General features: G+C 43.0%; 1 protein-coding gene across 1 annotated transcript in view; it reads left to right on the plus strand.

Annotated features, from left to right (window-relative positions):
- cnnm1 (cyclin and CBS domain divalent metal cation transport mediator 1) overlaps window positions 1–19905 on the plus strand; it is a 35197-nt gene that overhangs the window by 2166 nt on the left and 13126 nt on the right. Inside the window, exon 2 of the mRNA XM_077236400.1 lies at window positions 13472–13615. Coding sequence (XP_077092515.1) covers window positions 13472–13615 — 144 coding nt within the window. The remainder of the gene's footprint in view (window positions 1–13471; window positions 13616–19905) is intronic.

Consider the following 19905-nt stretch of genomic DNA (forward strand, 5'->3'; position numbering starts at 1 on the left):
TTTGAATTTGTTCCTATGGCAACTACTTGAATTCTGTCATCACAGTTCGCCACGACAGCAGGGATTGTTTGCGTGCAGACAAGCATGTTTTGACACACTTTTTTTTTCTTTCTAAAACTGCATAAATTACTAATGCCAAGCACTGACATTTGTGGAATGCAGGGATGAATACAGTTTTCTTTTGATCCTGCCTTGCACAAATCCTAGACAGTGATGTATGCGTTCTGACGCCTGGTATGAAATCATAGTTTGTCCGTTACTGCATCACAGTGGCAATTACGTAATGATGTCTTATTGAGATTGATGGAGTCAATGCTACAGAGCGGCAGCAGGGTGCAGAATGCATGAATTCAGCATAATGCAGTAACCTGTCAGATTTACCAATCTCAATGGGTAGAAGATTCACCAGATTTACCATCTCCGCGGGGCACAAATGTTCGCACGCAGTAAAATAATAAAGGGATCATCAGCAGTGTCAGTTCCATAACCGCTGTAGAAAATCCAGGGCAGTGTAAGCAATGTCCCAGAACAAAAATAGGATTTTTATCACAGACTGACACCGCACTGCACTTTAACCCCGGATTGAGTTTAATCTTTGAGCAAGACTTCAATTTATTTTCTACCGCACAGCAGAACTGTCTGAGAGAATTCATTAAATTTAACACTGAGGTCAAAGTTCGTCTAGTGGATCGCTCTCATTTTTCAGTAATCGCTCCATTCAAATAAACATTCCTGGGAAATTTTAAAGGATATGGAGTATTAGTGATGTTGATGTTGTTCACTGTCAGTTTGTATCTTTAGGGGTACAACAGCTTATCACTGGGGCAGTACCTTTAAACGGACAACTTACCTTATTTACCACTAAAAGGTGAATTTTAATACTCTCACCCAAAAATGAAAATTCTGTCATTAATTACTCACCGTCATGTCGTTCCAAACCCGTAAGACTTTCGTTCATTTTCGAAGATAACAGCTTTCTGTCCCTCCATTGACAGCTACACAACTACCACTTTGGCACCTCAAAATGTTCATAAAGAGATTGTAAAACTAATCCATATGAATTGAGCGGTTTAGTTAAAATAAAAAAGAGACATAAGCCCTATTCGCACGGGATAAGTATTACCTGGTGACCTCTAGTCATTTGTAATAATTGCGGAGTTTGTCTGAGATCTAAATCATGTGCGAATCGGCCATGTCTGTAATTTGTAAAGTAAAAATTCCCCCGCAAATGACCTACTATATTTCGCCGAACACCGAGGTTCTGTGATAATATTAGTCCCGTGCGAATCGGCATCTCTGTGATTTGGCCGGATCGTATATCATTTTTTTTCAAGGTTTTTGTTTCATGTGCGCCTTTTTATCCATCTTTCGCGGAGAATGGAGGCTGGGTTGGAGTGTTTTCATAGTATTTTGGGTGCTGGGTCATATCGCTATACACAACTACACAATGTGCAGAAAGTGAAAGCTGAAGATCATGATTAGATGGAGATGAATGACATGTAGGCCTATAGCAGCATTCGGTAAGGAACTTTATTCTGTTTATGTCATAATCATACAGCTAGACCTATAACGAAAAGACATTTCCAAGCAATAGCCTATTGAAGTCATATCTGGGAGATAAGTCAATAAATTTGAGTAAAATCACAGGTTTCGGTTATCCCGTGCGAATGCGCCACATGAAATTCAGATGTGGGGGGTAATTTCTAAATCACACGAGGTCCCCAGATAGTACTAATCCCGTGCGAATGGGGCTACAATCGCTTTATATTATGGACAGATTGAATGTAAGATTTTATTCACATATAAACATTCATACACTCACACATTAGTTGTGGTAAACGGAAGTTCAAACATGTTCGCTTGACGTGCGAGAACCAATGATTCGTGTTACGCATTACGTTTGAGTAGGGCTGGGAAAAAATCGATTTGATTTAAAAATTGAGTTTGTAGGTCATATCGATTCATATTTTCAAAACAAACGATTTTTTTGATTTTTTTTTCTCCCCCTCTTCAGTATAGCGTACATACATTTTGCATTCGCCAAATCTTCCATCAGGGTTTCTGTAGCACGCTCCCTGCGGCGCAGCCCTCTCTGGGGGGAAAATCAAATCGAATCGTAAATCAAGTTTTTTATAAAAAAAATAAATCACCCACCTCTACGTTTGAGCTTCAGAAGAACCAATGAGTTTTTTTCTCGCACATCAAGCAGGTTCGATTGAGCTTCTGTTTATGTTCACTAATCAATGTTTAAATGTGAATAAAAGCCTAAATTAAATCTGTTCATCATATAAAGCGATCGAGTCTCTTCGTAAAATTTTGACAAAACCCGCTCGATTCATATGGATTAGTTTTACGATCTCTTTATGAACTTTTTGAAGCATCAATGTTGTAGTTGCATAGCTGTCAATGGAGGGACAGAAATCGCTCAGATTTCACTAAAAAGATCTTCATCTGTGTTCCAAAGATGAACAAAAGTCTTACGGGTTAGGAGAAAACACGAGGGTGAGTAATTAATGACAGAATTATAGTTTTTGGGGTGAACTAACCCTTTAAGGTACTGGTTTTGAATAATGTCCCAATAAGACTACTGCCCCAGACAAATTAATAATGAATTAATTACTGTCCATCCCTGCTGCAAATATCCAGACATGCAAACTATTGTACATGCTTTTTATTTTCAGAAGTTCTAACATAGCAAATATTTGGCAAAAATTATGACAGAATGAATTGACTGTGTTCTTTGCTTTTCTGTAAGAGTTTGTTAAATGATATAACAAACACATCAGTTTTAGAAAACAAATCCAGCCTTATCCAGGAATAGTGCACCCCCAAAAAAGGCAGCGGCTAGTGCACATAGCATTAGATAGTATTTTGTGCCTCAGTGTATTCTGGTATATTATAAAACAGAATGCAATAATAACATATTCAGTGTATATTATTATATTTATTAAAATCATAAATGGATGCTGCCTTATTGGGACATTCTCCCTAAAGGCCTCCCTAATACCTACTCCTAACTGTACCTGTTAAATACTTTATTAACACTATTCAATTCCCAATAGGCACTTTATTTCCACTTTCTGAATATGTTTTGCCTCTCAGAGCTGATATGCAATGGGAAAAGGGAGACAGATGAGTTCGGAAAAAGGCGATCAAAAGCGAACGCCTCCCGCTTTGCTCTCCACACCACTGATCCTGTTATCAACGGGATTTCTTTTGTAATTTTTTGTTGGCTCAATCAGACAATGGAGGTAGTTGTAAATAGCCTCTGCCAACACGACTGGCTATTTGCACTCTATTACTCACCCATTGTGTGTGTCATCTCAAATACACACAGTACACGTTTGTGTGTTGTTATAGTGTGTTTTTTTCTTGGATTTCTTTTTTTACATATGATAGTTCACTGTGGCGGTCTAAATAAAATGAGCAATGAGCTTCAAAAATGACCACAAATTTGCCAGTGCAAGACCATTTTGGCTTTGTAAAGACATTATTCGGGTTTGGAGAGACACAAAGATGAGTAAATCGAGTAGTTATTTTTTGGGGGAACTATCCCTTTAAATGAAAGTTCCTCTGAGTGCTTGTCTGTACAGAAACATCAGGGCAGATTATCTGCAGTTGTGACCTTTTGGTCCAATCAGTGTCTCAGCTTGGGACCGTATGGACAAACAGAGCAGAGCGAGAGAGAAGAGGATCTGCTTCCTCACACTGTGAGCACACAGCCCGTCACGCTTTGAAGCCTCTGCCTCCAGTGAACATATTACAGCAGGGATAATGAAATATGCAGGCTAAACCTTTCCCTCTCCATTCAGTGAAATAAGGCAGATGCTGAACAGCAGGTAAAGGTGAAGTTGAATATAATGACCTTTTTCTGAAGACTGTTACTAAAGTGGTAAAACTGTCAAAATGTAGCTGTTCTTTAAAAATAGTAAAGCCATGCGTCTTTTCAGCATGTGACAAATGCTTAAAACACACATTGGTAATTTGCCAATATAAAAGATTCTTAAAAGAAACTGTTCACCTTCATGTCATTCTTAACCATTGTTTGTTCTCTGGAACACAAAATGAAATGAAATTGTTTTTGACTCAAACGTCAAACAATATTAAAAATGTTCAAACATAGGCACCATGTAAACTATGTGATTAAGGCCTTGCACAGACTAATACCTTTTCGTTTGAAAACGCATCTTTTTAACACTGTTTTGGCCTTCTGCCCACAATGAGATGGCGTTTTTATGAATGAAAACGAAGCTTTTTGAAAACCCCCTCCAAAGTGGACACATTTGAAAACGCAGTTTTCACGTTGTAGTGTGGACTGTGAAAACTGAGGTTTTTGAAAACGATGAAGCAAGTTTAGTCATGTGAAACATATTGTACTGATACTGTAGATATTCATGTTTATACCGGTATTATGCCTGTTATGCGTTATTCACCTTAACACAGTTGATAAAATAGATTACTTTGTACACTCTTCAGAAACTTTTGAAAAAGCTTGAAACTGCAAGTGTGGACTGAGAGCGTTTTGAAACGAAAACGCCGCCTTGAAATGTAATGAAGACATAGCCTAATTTAGACACAAAAAATCACATAGGATCTGATTGATCATAACTTGGTTGTCAGCCTCCACAATCCTCTCTCTATTGTTTCCTGTTCTAACTCTGCTGGTCTGTTCTATAAAGACAAAAAGCCCATGAAACACATATCTGTTATGACAACTCTAGGATAATTTGGCATAATAATGGATATGACGATGTGAATATGTTTGGTCTTGTCCAATCACTATAAATCACTATAAGCTGCAGAATCACTTCTGTTTGACATTTTGCTAACAATTCCATTGGGATTTAAGCTGAGAGTGGTGCTGAAAACCAAAACAAAAAAAGGCTCAGGTTGCCGAGGCTTTGTCTGAAAAGGATCTGGTTTGGTGAAAATTGGGCAAACTATTTAGGAAGAGAAAAAACATATCAAAGTGGTAAAACGTCTAGTTGTGCAGAAACTGAAACAACTCCAAAGAATATAATGGAAGAATTTAGTATCAATTTCATTTACAAGTGGGGGATCTATACAGGTGGAGCTGGGGAAGGTGGAGGGTTTTTGAAAGTGCGCTGCAACTGCTACAGCAAATGCTGACCAAGTATTTGAAAGTTGAGAAGCGGACTCTTTGGCAAGCAGCAGGAACTAATCAACTGGGCCATTTAAGCCCCTTTCACACAGAGATTCCGGAAAATACACTGATAAAGTGACCCGGGATTTGACCCGGGTTCGTTTGATTTTGGTTCATTCACACTGCCATTGATTTTCCGGAATCAGAGAGTGCGTTCACACACAACCCGTAAAAATCCCGTAAAGACACGTGACATCGATGTGACATGTAATGTCTCAGCAGCGTCTAGTTTGCTTTTGAGCTGCGATTTCTCTCTCGAGAAACCACGCTTGTGCATTTTTTTCTCTGATTTGATCATAAACTAGCGCATTATGTACCGTTTCACTAGCCTGCTTTCACTTCACTTCAGCGTCATCATTATGACGGCATTGGTTACGGCTTTTGTTCAAACAGAGCGCGTTCCGGGATTGATCCCGGCAATGTTGGTCCCCAACCCGGCATCCTGGTATCAATCCCAGGTCGTGTTTGCGTTCACACAGAAGGCGTTCTGGCAATTTCCCGGGATCAATGCGCTGTGTGAAAGGGGCTTTAGAGAATGATGTGATTGCTAGCAGAATAATTTAATTCTTTTTTAAGGAAAAAAAATGGATTCATGCCTTAAAATAGCTTAAATGTAATTGTATACCCATGCCTAATTCAGTATATGTGGCTCTATGAATATGCAAATTAGCCCCACCTCCACTCACCAGCTCAGAGATCCTCTCCTTGACGATCACAAGTTGACCTGATTGGTTACAAGGTAGTGGAGGTCTACCGAGGACCCAGGATCCGCCCCTGGACCCGTACGGGTTCGGGTCTATATTTTAAATGGTCATCCGGGTCCAGGTCGGGTCCCAATCTATTACTTCGGGTCCCGGGTCTGTTTAACATTGTGTGTAATACCTGATTCGATCGGACTCGGAGAACACCCGGCTGTGATCAGAGTCCATCAGCAGTGCTTGTGTGTTTTTTGTAACTTGCAACTTGTAAAATTAGGATAAGAAAAGTGTGAGCTGGGAAATAAGGTTTAAAAAAGAGATGATAGCAAATGAATAATGCTAACGTCAGCAGCCATTCCAATCGTTATTATAGTTCAAAAGGGCAAACAGTCAAAGTTATAATGCAAATCTGCAAGGTCGCATTTGTCATCCGTCACCGTGACATCAAATGGACTTTTGAAGCTGAAATAATGATAGGATTAAGCTTGGCAACTGGTTTATTGACTGGTTAATAGCAATTTAGTGTGGAATATGTGACAATCGGGTCCAGTCGGGTCTGTGCCTTCCCACCGGGTTCGGGTCCAGCTTTCAAATAGACGGGTACAGGTCGGGTCCGGGTAGTACATTTATGGCATTTGTCGGATCTGCACGGGTCCGGGTCCGGATCCGGGTCCAGGTCCAGCTTTTGAAATAATAGACGGGTCCGAGTCGGTCGAATTTCTGGACCCGTGTAGACCTCTACAAGGTGGTGACGTCAGAAACACCAGCGATTTAAAACAGCTATTTTGAGACTATCTTTGGTTCACTGCAGTTTTAAAGAGAAAATACTCAGCAATGGTGTTGACTTATGAATTTGCACATGGTTTGTCTTAAAGCATATTAAAAACACCACATAGACATATAAACAACATTAAAAGCTTGATTTTCACCTCAGGGGGACTTTAAGTACCTATCAGCTGCCAGTTGCACAGAACTTTGTATTTTAAAAGGACCAAACACATTAATGGTGTGCCCATTTTAAGGTTGAGTCATGTTAGGACAAATGTAACATAAAATTTAAATTCTAAAATAGAATTCTAACTTAATGTTTGAACAGTAGGTGGCGCTGACACCAAATTTAGGTGTTTTTCGAAAAGGGCATTGTGACAACCATTCCCACAAAGTTTTGTGTCAGTCTGCAAAATCACTGAGCTGAGAGTGGTGCTGAAAACCAAAAAAAACTTACTGCTCAGGTTGCTGAAGCTTTGTCTGAAATGGATCTGGTTTGGTGAAAATTGTGCAAACTATTTAGGGCTATTTATATAAATCAAAGGGGCGAAATATCTAGTTGTGCAGAAACTGAAACAACTCCAAGGAATGAAGTGGAAGAATTTAGCATCTATTTCATTCACAAGTTCAGAAAATATGCGAAATTTTGAGCTATTGGTGGTGCTGGAGAACTATAGGCGTCATAGACCCCATTGGAGAAAACATAAAATAATAATCTGACAAATATAAAAGGTGCCTATCTTTTAGTGCTTGGTCCCCAAAAATCAATGACATTACTGGGTTGATAGTTCTTATTTCTTACTGTATTCTGGCCGAATAATCAGACTTTACATTTACTGACTGGGAGCAATCCACAAGCCTTGTCATTTCAGAGATACTCTGACCCAGTTGCCTTGCCATAACAATTTGGCCCTTGTCAAAGACGTTCAGATCTTTACTCCTGCATCCAACATGTTTTCTACAAGAAATAATTGTTCACTTATCATCTAATCTACCCAGACTTTGACATGTGGCCTTGTTAGGAGACAATCAACAAAATTTGCTTATGAGTGGTCATAAAGTTTTAGCTCGTCAGTGTTCATTCATGCACATATCTATCTCCATATCGCTTAACAGAAATAATCCATTTACTTGCAGTTCTTAGAAAACAGTCAGGCATTTCCTTCATCAGTTCTCCAGTATTTTTCTTTCTATTTTCAGCTACACGCTGTGCTTTATTTAGCATTTCTCACCATACTGCTCTGCCACGCATCACATGAGTAGAGTATAGTGCCAGCTTTAATGAGTTCATTTGCTGGCACAGCAGCTGAGGGAATCGCAGGGACATCCGTGTGGGCTCAGACCCCCCGGCTCCGCGTGCGTGTTATATAATAGCGTGGTGATGTAATGCGATTGCCTGCACATCAGCTTTGAGGAGTATATGGTGCCGAATGCTGCATTGCCCTTGCTCTCCACCTGACTCCTGCAGAGTTCTTCACTTTCACTCAGTGTGCACCGCTACCATGGAGACCACAGTGAGAGAGAGAGAGGCTTTAGGTTCTTTCTTTCAAAAGGTTGAGGATTATATCATTTAATCCTCTTGTCTGAAATCAAGGTTATTATTTGCATTTTTAAATGAGTTTTTCTTCCAATACATTTCAGTTTAGTTTTAGTTAGTTTCGTTAACGGTTTTGTTAGTTTCAGTTTCAGTTTTAGTTTGGATTTTTATTTTGTGAACACATTTATAATTATAATAGTTAACAAAACACTTCCAAGTAAGGTAATTTAATTCCAGCAAAGTTTAATGTTCAAAGTTTACAGTTAACTTTTGTGCAAACCTCTTAATAATAAAAATAAAATAATTGTTTGTGATTTCACAAAGAACCAAACGAATGCAATTTAAAAGTATAAAAGTAAATATTAATATTAATTCATACCCATTCATATTAAAGATGAAATATTGTTAAACATATCGTGTATAAGCACAAAATATGTGCGTATGATTATTATTTTATAGTTATTTCTATGATTCATATTTGAAAATATTATTCTTGTACTGATACTGTCACGTAGAGGCTGAGGCGGTCGGATCCATTCGCAGATATTTATTAAAGGAGATGACAAACTGAGAACAAGCAGACAAAAACTAAGAAGATGTCAAGGGCAATCCAGAATCGTAGTCAAACACGCAATGGTCAGAGGCAGGCAGCAAAGGTTTACAAAACTATATGAGAGTCCAAGTTCAAACACAAAAGATCAAGTCCAAGCACGGAGAAACAAGAGGTACAAACTAAGACAGAGTTTGGGTAAAACAATACTTCACAAATGGGCACAGAACAGAACAGTCCAGATAAAGGGTTGCTGAGGGTGCACAGGTGAAACTGATGAAACCATAATCAAACATAATGAGTCCATGGTGGAACATAACGCAGGAAGAGAGTGCCCTCCAGTGGCTCATGCGGGCACTCCAGCCGCTGATTGTCACATAACCCCCCCTCTATGGAGCGGCTTCCAGACGCTCCTAAGAGCTCTGGGGGGAGGTCAACGGGGGATGGGATGGAGGGCCAGGTCCGTGGAGGGGCAGGGGACCTGGAGACAGGAGCAAGACCCGGGACCACGGAGAAGCAAGATTCGCAGGCAGCCCAGGCGGGGCAAGCTTGGCAGGGAACCAGGCCGGAGCACAACAGACAGGAGAACAGGGCGGAGCACACTGAACACGGGAACGGAGTAGATCACACCTAACTGGGCTAGCCGGAACCAGTAATCCAGGAAACTCAGACGTAGGCAGTAGAGCAAAGGTCCATGTAGATGCCGCCCCCATGGCCCTCTCAGGGTACCTACTAGCAAAGGTCCATGTAGACGCAGCCCCCAAGGCCCTCACAGGGTACCTCCTGCCCCCCCCCCCCAAAAAAAATACTTGGGGAAATCCACGGGAGGAAGGTGCTTGAAGGGCGCCGGCAGGGCAAAGCGCAGAGGCGGAGCCGGCAGGGCGAGGCGCAGAGGCGGGGCCGGCAGGGCGAGGCGCAGAGGCGGGGCCGGCAGGGCGAGGCGCAGAGGCGGGACCGGCAGGGCGAGGCGCAGAGGCGGGACCGGCAGGTCGAGGCGCAGAGGCGGGCCCGGAAGGGCGAGGCGCAGAGGCGGGGCCGGCAGGGCGAGGCGCAGAGGCGGGGCCGGAAGGGCGAGGCGCAGAGGCGGGGCCGGAAGGGCGAGGCGCAGAGGCGGGGCCGGAAGGGCGAGGCGCAGAGGCGGGTCCGGCAGGGCGAGGAGTCTGGGAACGCCCTCCGGAGCCTGGCGAGCCAAACGAGTCCTCCCTCTCTTCCTCCTGCGACGGTGCTTCACAGGGCTAGATTCACTACTGGACGTACTTGACTCATTAGACTCGGTAGACTCACTTGACACAGTAGACTCGGTAGACTCACTTGACACAGTAGACTCGGTAGACTCACTTGACACAGTAGACTCGGTAGACTCACTTGACACAGTAGACTCGGTAGACTCACTTGACACAGTAGACGTGGTAGACTCACTTGACACAGTAGACTCGGTAGACTCACTTGACACAGTAGACTCGTTAGACTCACTTGACACATTAGACTCGGTAGACTCACTTGACACAGTAGACTCGGTAGACTCACTTGACACAGTAGACTCGGTGGCACTTGACTCACTTGGCTCGGCGGCACCTGGCTCGGCGGCACTTGACTCGGCGGCACTTGATTCGGCGGCACTTGACTCACTTGACTCGGCAGCACTTGACTCACTTGGCTCGGCCGGCGGAACCTCCGCGGTCTCCGGATTGGCAAATCCAACAGGACCAGTGCGGAATACGGGCTCGAGTGGGCATACGTGAGTCGCGGGTTTGGTAAGACTGCAGTGAGGAGCTGGCTCGGCCGGATAGGACGGGAACGTGGCTATGGAACAGTCCACGAAGCAAGCCTCAGCAATGTACCGGTCCAGAGTCCAATCGGTAATGTTGCTCGGCATCCATCGAGCAATCCGGTAATCCAGCCCGTTCCGAAACAGGCCTATGAGCTGGATTTCATCGAGCGTTCCGAGATGGCAAATGGAGAGGAAGTCCTTAGCATAGCTTTGGACGGACTGGTTCACTTGAAACATTACCGAGAGATATTCTCTCAGGGCCCGGTTGCTGACGACTATGGGAGAGACTGCTGGAGCAACTGCTGGTTCCATTTTGCGGTGAGTTGTTCGGTAATCTGCTGGATCCTGATGTGGTGAAGTATTCTGTCACGTAGAGGCTGAGGCGGTCGGATCCATTCGCAGATATTTATTAAAGGAGATGATAAACTGAGAACAAGCAGACAAAAACTAAGAAGATGTCAAGAGCAATCCAGAATCGTAGTCAAACACGCAATGGTCAGAGGCAGGCAGCAAAGGTTTACAAAACTATATGAGAGTCCAAGTTCAAACACAAAAGATCAAGTCCAAGCACGGAGAAACAAGAGGTACAAACTAAGACAGAGTTTGGGTAAAACAATACTTCACAAATGGGCACAGAACAGAACAGTCCAGATAAAGGGTTGCTGAGGGTGCACAGGTGAAACTGATGAAACCATAATCAAACATAATGAGTCCATGGTGGAACATAACGCAGGAAGAGAGTGCCCTCCAGTGGCTCATGCGGGCACTCCAGCCGCTGATTGTCACAGATACATTTATGCTTTATGTCTATTGTATATTTTAATTTCATATACTCATAGTAAATGTCAGACCAGACATTTTGTTTACTTTTGTTTACCAGACATTTGTTGATAATTTGACTATTTGTGGGCTAGATATGCTTATTGCTTTTTCCGTTTTCTGCTCAGTGTGGTATCCTGTCTCATATGTGTGATATCTTGTTTATTATTAAGTTTCAAATGAGATGGTTATCTTACCTGTATTTACATAAGGTTTATGATGGCCTTACTTACATGGCCATTTCGGCTTCTCAAGGCTGGTTCACATGGAAAGCGTTTTTGCTTTGAAAAACACAAGACACGGGCAGTGGAATGGGGAAAAAGCGCAAGATCTCCCGCCACGTCTTTGAAAGGTTAAACTTACAGTATTTTAACTTGAGTGCCGCATTTTAGAACGTAGTGTCATGCGCAAGACGCTGCAAAAGACACGTTCGCGACGGTCAAACTTGTCCATCTATCGCGTTTACATTGAAAAGTTCACCGGTACAGGATGAGAGCTTATTAATTACGAAAACAATTATTTATTTTTGCTAATTATTATTTCAGTTACTTTTTAAGTAACTGTTGCTGTTTTTCGTTTTCGTTTTTCATTCATGTTGAACTTTCTATTTTATTTACACTTTACGAAAATGTTTTTTGACCATTAGTTTTAGTCTTAAATTCAGTTTTCGTTTACAAAAACTTGCCTGAAATGATATTCAAAATCGAATTAATAACAGAAATCCTAGCTGGGATGTATTTTTTTGTTTCATTGCTTCGGTCTGGGAATTCAATGAACAATATTGTATAAGGAACTTTGTGATGAAAACACAATTTAGCTTTTTGTGACTTTTTTTTTTTTGGTTTGTTTGTTTATTTTTTTGCTGCTGCTGTTCCTTTAAGATTCTAATGTAAAAGCCCACTTTGCATGTCAAATGAAATACTGCACTTAACTGCAGAAACCAGCTGCTGGTTTGCTCTTGGTGCCAATATAGATTTAACAGTACCAAATTTCAATAACAGACTCTTTGCAAAGATACCTTACATTACATGAGATTGATATATCAATCTGCTGAAATGACCAGACTTCAACTATAGTTTTTAATGTTGGGACTTCAGACGGATCTGGTCAACATTGATTAGCCATTGTTAAAATGTTATTGCATTCAAATGAAGTCATTGGACATCACAATGTTGTGGAAGTACAGAACAAGTAAATTCTGTTAAATTGGCCCAATACAGTAAAAACAATAGCTAATATTGTGATAATAAAAATGTTTTCTATTTTAATATATATTTTAAAATGTAATTTATTCCTGTCATGACAAAGTTGAATTTTCAGCATCATTACTCCAGTCTTCAGTGTCACATGATCCTTCAGAAATCATTCTTATGCTGCTCAAGAAATATTTCTTACTATTATCAATATTGAAAACAAGTCTGATGCTTGATATTTTTGTAGAATCCAATATACTTTTTTTCAGGATACCTTGATTAAGTTCAAAAGAACAGCATTTATTTAATAATAGAATGTTTTTGTAACATTATAAATGTCTTTACTGTGACTTGAATGAATCCTTGCTGAATAAAAAGGAATTTTTTTAATGGCATATTAAAAAATATATTAACACAGGAAACGTGATTCTTCATAATATGAAACATAGATAGGCATCATAATTATTTAATGAAATTGGGGAATATGAACTAATGAAAGCCCAATAATGCCTGAGCAGCTTAAAATAGCAAATTGCAGATTCCAGGTTTTTAGATTGGTCAGCTTTATCATCACAGCCGCAGGGATTCCCAAACCCTATTGCATAATCCTTCAGAACTGTTTACATAAGATCAGGTCTGGATCTTCGGAACTGTCATGAACCTTCATATCAAGCACTCTTTATGGCATGTGACAAAGTTCAACTCCTGCAACAATGCAAAAGATGCACCTGAAACCACACATACGTACAAAAGGGTAAAACAAAAGGACAGGGCTTCATTAACTAAAGTTACGTGACTATGGATTTATTGGACTGAATGTAATATGTAATGGATTGATGAAATAGCACTGGAATTTTTTTGAAATTAGCTTTAGCGTGTTTTAAACGAGGATGGGGATTATGAGCATAAAATGAAATGCCAATCGCATAACCTGCCATGATGCTCCTATTTCTTTCTCTGGCACTGTAAAGGGAAATCTCATTTGGCTATCGTGCAGAGGGTCAATAATGAAGGAGAAGGAGATCCTTTCTATGAAGTCATGGGCATCGTCACTCTGGAAGACGTCATTGAGGAAATCATCAAATCTGAGATTGTGGACGAAACGGACCTTTATAGTAGGTGTTTTTAATATTTCTGTTCTTTAAATTTTCTCCAGCGCTCTCATGCAAATATTCCTCTATATGCAACCATTACAGAGCATTTGACTGAGTGAAAACCTGCTTCCTCATGGATAGTCAATAATACTGTGACCCTGCTACAAATAATTACCACACTTATTGGATTCCATAACTCTGTGTTATTTGTCTTCTGGCAAATCCTGTTTTCTGCAATAAACAGATTGCTTTTAATTATATTAACACTGCTAAAAATAGGGGGGGACTGGGGTTACTGTGTTGGAGAAAGTTAAGGAATGCGTTACACTATTGCGTTACTCCCTAAGTAATAAGTAACTAATTGCGTTACTTAGTTACTTTTGATAGAAAGTAATGCAGAGTTACATTACTTTTGCATTTGTCAGGGTTCTGTCACTTCTGTCTAGTCTTTTTCTTGGTTTGTGACAGAGCCCTGACACTCCTATTTTGTCTTGTCTGTGTGCCTTGTTATCATGTGCTTCCATGTCTTGTTCTGTCTTGTGCTGTGTTGCATGCAGCTTGTGTTTTTCACTGGCTGCATGCTTTCATGTTGTCATGTTTTGTGTGAACACGTGGCTTATGAGTGTTCTGTCACAGTGTCTGGTGTGTGTTTCCCTGGGTGTCCACTAGAGGTCTCTTCCCCATATCGTCACCCACTCATCATGAACTGCAATTCTCATAATCCTTTGTCTGCACTCATCATCTGATCATTGCACTCAGCTGTTTCCCATCATCCAGTTAGTTCTGTGTGTATAAATACCCTGTCTGTTTCTGTGTTCATTGTGGATTCCTTGTTTTCTGTCGTGTTGCACTTCCCTGTTCCACTTTGTTTGGTATCTTGTTTGTATGGATTTTGACCCTTGCCTGGCTGACTACAAATACGGATTACCCTATAATAAAACTGCATTTGGATCTTACCTTCTCTCGTGTGCATTCCATGACAGAAGGAATCCACCATGTCAAGATCCAGCAGTACGGGGTTCCGTATCCTTCCCCCATTAATGGAAGGAGAGGAGTACCACTGAGTGGGAGTTCTCGAGCCAGAGAGGCGGGGCCCGGTATGAAAATTTTTCAGTGTTTTGAGTTGTGGGCCCGTCTGACTGAGGAGACTGTGGCGGTTAATTCTCCCGAGCCCCCTTCCATCGGACACGGACCGTCGTTTGAGGGAACCTGTCTGGCTAGGTTTTCTGGGACCCGTGGAGGGCGCAGGAGAGGAGGTGCTAGAGGTGAGCGCCGATACCACTCTCCGTTTCGGTCCCTCCTCGACCCTGGGCTGGTCCCGTCCAGCCCAGAGCCTTCACCGCTGGTCCCGTCCAGCCCAGAGCCTTCACCACTGGTCCTGTCCAGCCCAGAGCCTTCACCGCTGGTCCCGTCCAGCCCAGAGCCTTCACCGCTGGTCCCGTCCAGCCCAGAGCCCTCACCGCTGGTGACGTGGCCGCTGTGATGTGTGTCTGGGCCGCACATGCCTCCCTGTTGGCTACCTCAGCTCCATCCTCTCCTAAGCCAACCATTTCCACCTTCAGTCCCGCCATGGCCAAGAGGGCTGTTTTCACTTTTTACGCATTGGCTGTCATGGATACATGGAGGAAGCACAAGGTTTCTGCCAATGCAGAGACTGTTCACCTCACGTCTACTGATCCAGAAACCGCTCACGTCACGTTTGTCAATCCAGAGACCCTTCACATCACGCCTGCTGAGCCAGTGTCTCCGGACAAGATGGCCGCAGACGAGTTGGTGTCTGTTCCGGAGCCTGAGCCGGTGTCTGTTCCTGAGCCTGAGCCTGAGCCTGAGCCGGTGTCTGTTCCTGAGCCTGAGCCGGTGTCTGTTCCTGAGCCTGTGCCGGTGTCTGTTCCTGAGCCTAAGCCGGTGTCTGTTCTTGAGCCTGAACCGGTGTCTGTGCCTGTTCCTAGCCAGGGTCTGTTCCTGTTCCACTGCCCCGAAGGATCTTCATCGCCCTGGCCGCCCGAAAGGTCTTCACCGCCCTGGCCGCCCGAAAGGTCTTCACCGCCCTGGCAGCTCGAAGGGTCTTCACCGCCCTGGTCGCCCGATGGCTCGTCTGCTTCGTCCTGGCCGCCCGATGGGTCATCTGCTTCGCCCTGGCCGCCCGATGGGTCATCTGTTTCGTCCGGGCCACCTGATGAACTGTCCGCTGCGCCTTGGCCGCCCGATGGGTCGTCTGTTTTGCCCTGGCCGCCGGCTAAGCCGTCACCCCTTGCTCTTGTTCCCCTCCATGGACCTGGCCCCCCATCCCTCCCCCTGGGGGGGGGGGGGGGGTCTCAGTGTCTGGTGTGTGTTTCTCTGGGTGTCCACTAGAGGTCTCTTCCCCAAATCGTCACCCACTCATCACGAACTGCAATTCCCATAATCCTATGTCTGCACTCATCATCTGATCATTGCACTCAGCTGTATCCCATCATCCTGTTAGTTCTGTGTGTATAAATAACCTGTCTGTTTCTGTGTTTATTGTGGATTCCTTGTTTTCTGTCGTGTTGCACTTCCCTGTTCCAGTTTGTTTGGTTTCTTGTTTATTGGACTGTTTGTATGGATTTGGACCCTTGCCTGGCTGACTAAGAATACGGATTACCCTATAATAAAACTGCACTTGGATCTTACCTTCTCTCGTGTGCATTCCGGGACATGTTCTCAGTGGCTGCGAGTTCATGTCTCGTTTTGAGTTAGCACATGGCTTGTGATTTTTGTTTTACTGGCCTAGTGCTCTCCTCTCATTGGCTAGCCCCTCCCATCTTGTTACCTGATTTATTTATTTGCCCCACCTGTCCTCCCTTGTTACCCTCTTTTGTTTGCTTCCCTATGTATTCTCCTTGTGTTTTCAGTCCTGTGCTGGCTCTCATGTTTCTTGTTCCTGCCAAGTCCAGTTGGAAAGTCATGCTGCCTGTCTTGTTTGTTTAGTTTTGTTTGTTTTTGATTTAATTTTTTACTTAATAAATACCCATTTTCCTGCACTTGAGTCCTATCTCCTTTCACCTACCCAAACCCTGACAGCATTACTTTTATTTCACTTGGGCTGGGCTATTTTTGGCTAATGTAAAGTCCCCTTCACACCATAAGTGAAATGATCCATCGATGATCCAACGCCCACAACGTCTCTGCACTTAGGCCTACTTGTGATTTCTCACATGTTGATAGAAGAGCTGTCGGTCAATAAATAGGAAAACAAAGTAACGTGTGTTACGTATTTGTAAAAGTAACTAACATATTTTGTTGTAAATTTAAAAGTAATGTGTTACTTTACTAGTTACTTGAAAAAAAGTAATCTGATTACATAACTCACATTACGTAATCTGATTACGTAACTCACGTTACTTGTAATGCGTTACCCTCAGCACTGGTTGTTAAATGTTTTACTGTGAATATTTCTTAAGCTAGTTTGGAAAGGTAATTTACCTTAAAGTCTTGACTATTATAGCTCGATGTACCATTACAGAGAGGCACAAAATCATTCTCCAGAACATTTTCATTCACAGTTCCTTGCTGGTGGAATGATCACCTCACCTTCATCCAGCATGCAGAATCCCTGACAACATTCAAAAGACAGCTGAAAACGCATCTCTTCTGTGAGCACTTAACCTCATCAAAAAAAAAAATTATATCCTTTCTTTTTCCTTTAATAGCTTATGCTACTCAAAGCAATGTCTAAAACTTGTATTTTGAGTATTTTGAACATTTTTACAGTTACAGCCAGTGCCAAGGAAATATGTTATAGTTGTTAATACCATCTTGAACTTTTGTGACAATGCATCCTAATAGCCAGAAAGTGAGTTAGGTTGTCACAATGGGAACCTGCCATTCCCAACACATAATTATGTGCATCATAACAGATTATACATTTGTCACAATCATAAATCACCAGCCATGTCACCTTCAGCACTACATCTCCCAGAATCCTTTCTAGTCCACTACCTGCACACATTCCACAATTATCACCAGCTCAGTCACTATTCACCTAATGAACTCTGCACCAGATATAAGGACACTCCACGTACACACTTACCTGACCACTCACTTGTACGATTCACGCACCTGTATGATTCACTCATGTACGATTCACTCACCTGTACGATTCACTCACCTGTATGATTCACGCACATGTACAATTCACTCACCTGTACGATCCACTCAGCTTTACGATTCACTCACCTGTACGATTCACTCACCTGTAAGATTCACGCACATGTACGATTCACTCACCTGTACGATTCACTCAGCTGTACGATTCACTCACCTGTACGATTTATGCACCTGTACGATTCACTCACCTGTACGATTCACGCACCTGTACAATACACTCACCTGTACAATTCACTCACCTGTACGATTCACTCAGTTATACGATTCACTCACCTGTACGTTCACTCACCTGCACGATTCACGTACCTGTACGATTCACTCACCTGTACGATTAATGCACCTGTACGAATCACTCACCTGTATGATTCACTCAGCTGTACGATTCAGTCTTCAGTTGTTTGCCTTCAGCTTCAGCCATGTATCTCCAATCACTGCAACAGATAAGACTTATCCACTGCCATTCCTTCTACAACTACCCATTTCTCAGTTACTCACCTGCTTACTTTGATTGTCTGCCAAACCTTCAAAATATATGTATTTGGTTTGATATAATATAAATATTTGACAAAATATAAATATCTGTGTTGCATCCTTCTGTGTTATAACAACATTATAAATATTATTAATATCTGCTGCAGTAACCATGTATTTAGCACATGTTTTAGTTTATAAAATAATTTGGATTCTAAAACTGATCAAAGCCATTTGTCCAACCAAGTTGTGTCCAAAGTTGAAGTTGATTTCATAAAAGTATTTTTCCATGATTTCTAAAATACGTGATCAGGAAAGAAGCACGTCAAGTGTCCTACTACTGGGACAATACCATTAACATGCTGAATATTACTACGTAAAACAATACTATTGTGTTTAAGTTATTTAAAAAAATATGTATTTAATTGTAACAAGGTTCAAAGTAGTGTGGTGGGAAGAAGAAGACGGGGTCGGCGAAACTGGAACTCGTACGGCTTTTATTACTCAGAATAATAATACAAAACAAAAGGCGAGCACACAGCGCATTCACCGTAGCGTGGCTACAGCACAACACAGTCCACAAAACAAACTCTCTCCACGTCGATATCCGTCAGGTCTCAGCTTCTCAGGTGCATCTCTCTCGCACGAGTTCCAGTCCCTTCTCTCTCTCCAGCATTCTCCCACTGTGTGGCTTTTATTGGTCTCCCCACGCCAATCACTGCAATCAGACACAGGTGTTCATCATCTGCACTTGACCTACTTACTCACCGCACAGCTCATTGACTCGTCTCTCACTACAGACGCCGCGAGAACCACGCCCCCCTCACCACATACCCCCACCGCCCGACTCAGGCCGGGCAGCCCCCCCCCCATCCCCCCCCCCCCCCGGAGAGGAAGTCGGCCACCGCCATCTGCGCCCCTGGCCTGTGGACCACCTGAAACTTAAAAGGTTGTAAAGCGAGATACCAACGGGTGATCCGCGCGTTGGTATCTTTCATGCGGTGGAGCCATTGAAGGGGAGCGTGGTCCGAACACAGGGTGAACTCCCGGCCCAGGAGGTAGTAGCGAAGGGTGAGGACAGCCCATCGGATGGCCAAACACTCCTTTTCAATGGTGCTGTACATCGTCTCTCTCTTAGAAAGCTTCCGACTGATGTACAGCACCGGCCGTTCCTCTCCCCCCACCTCCTGGGACAGTACCGCGCCCAAACCTCTGTCCGAAGCGTCCGTCTGTAGGATGAAAGGGAGAGAAAAGTCAGGAGCATGTAAAAGCGGTCCACCGCACAGAGCAGCCTTTATTTGGGTAAAAGCCTGCTGGCACTGTTCTGTCCACTGGACCGTATCTGGAGCCCCCTTTTTAGTTAGATCAGTCAGCGGGCTAGCGAGGTCCGAATAATTAGGCACAAACCTCCTATAATATCCCGCTAGCCCCAGGAACTGTCTAACCCCCTTCTTGGTCTTAGGACTCGGACAGGTTGCAACGGCTGCTATCTTATCAATTTGGGGACGCACCTGTCCGTGACCTAAGTGGAAGCCCAGATACTTTACCTCCACCCGCCCAATTGCGCACTTCTTCGGGTTGGCCGTGAGCCCTGCCCTTCTCAGCGTTTTTAGGACAGCACACAAATACTGCATATGCCGCTGCCAATCATTGCTATAGATGATAATGTCATCTAGATAGGCAGCCGCATATGCAGCATGCGGTCGGAGAAT

Source organism: Siphateles boraxobius, unplaced genomic scaffold, assembly GCF_051911475.1.
Source record: "Siphateles boraxobius isolate OS27281-9 unplaced genomic scaffold, OSU_SipBor_1 20, whole genome shotgun sequence".
Classification (NCBI taxonomy): Eukaryota; Metazoa; Chordata; class Actinopteri; order Cypriniformes; family Leuciscidae; genus Siphateles; species Siphateles boraxobius.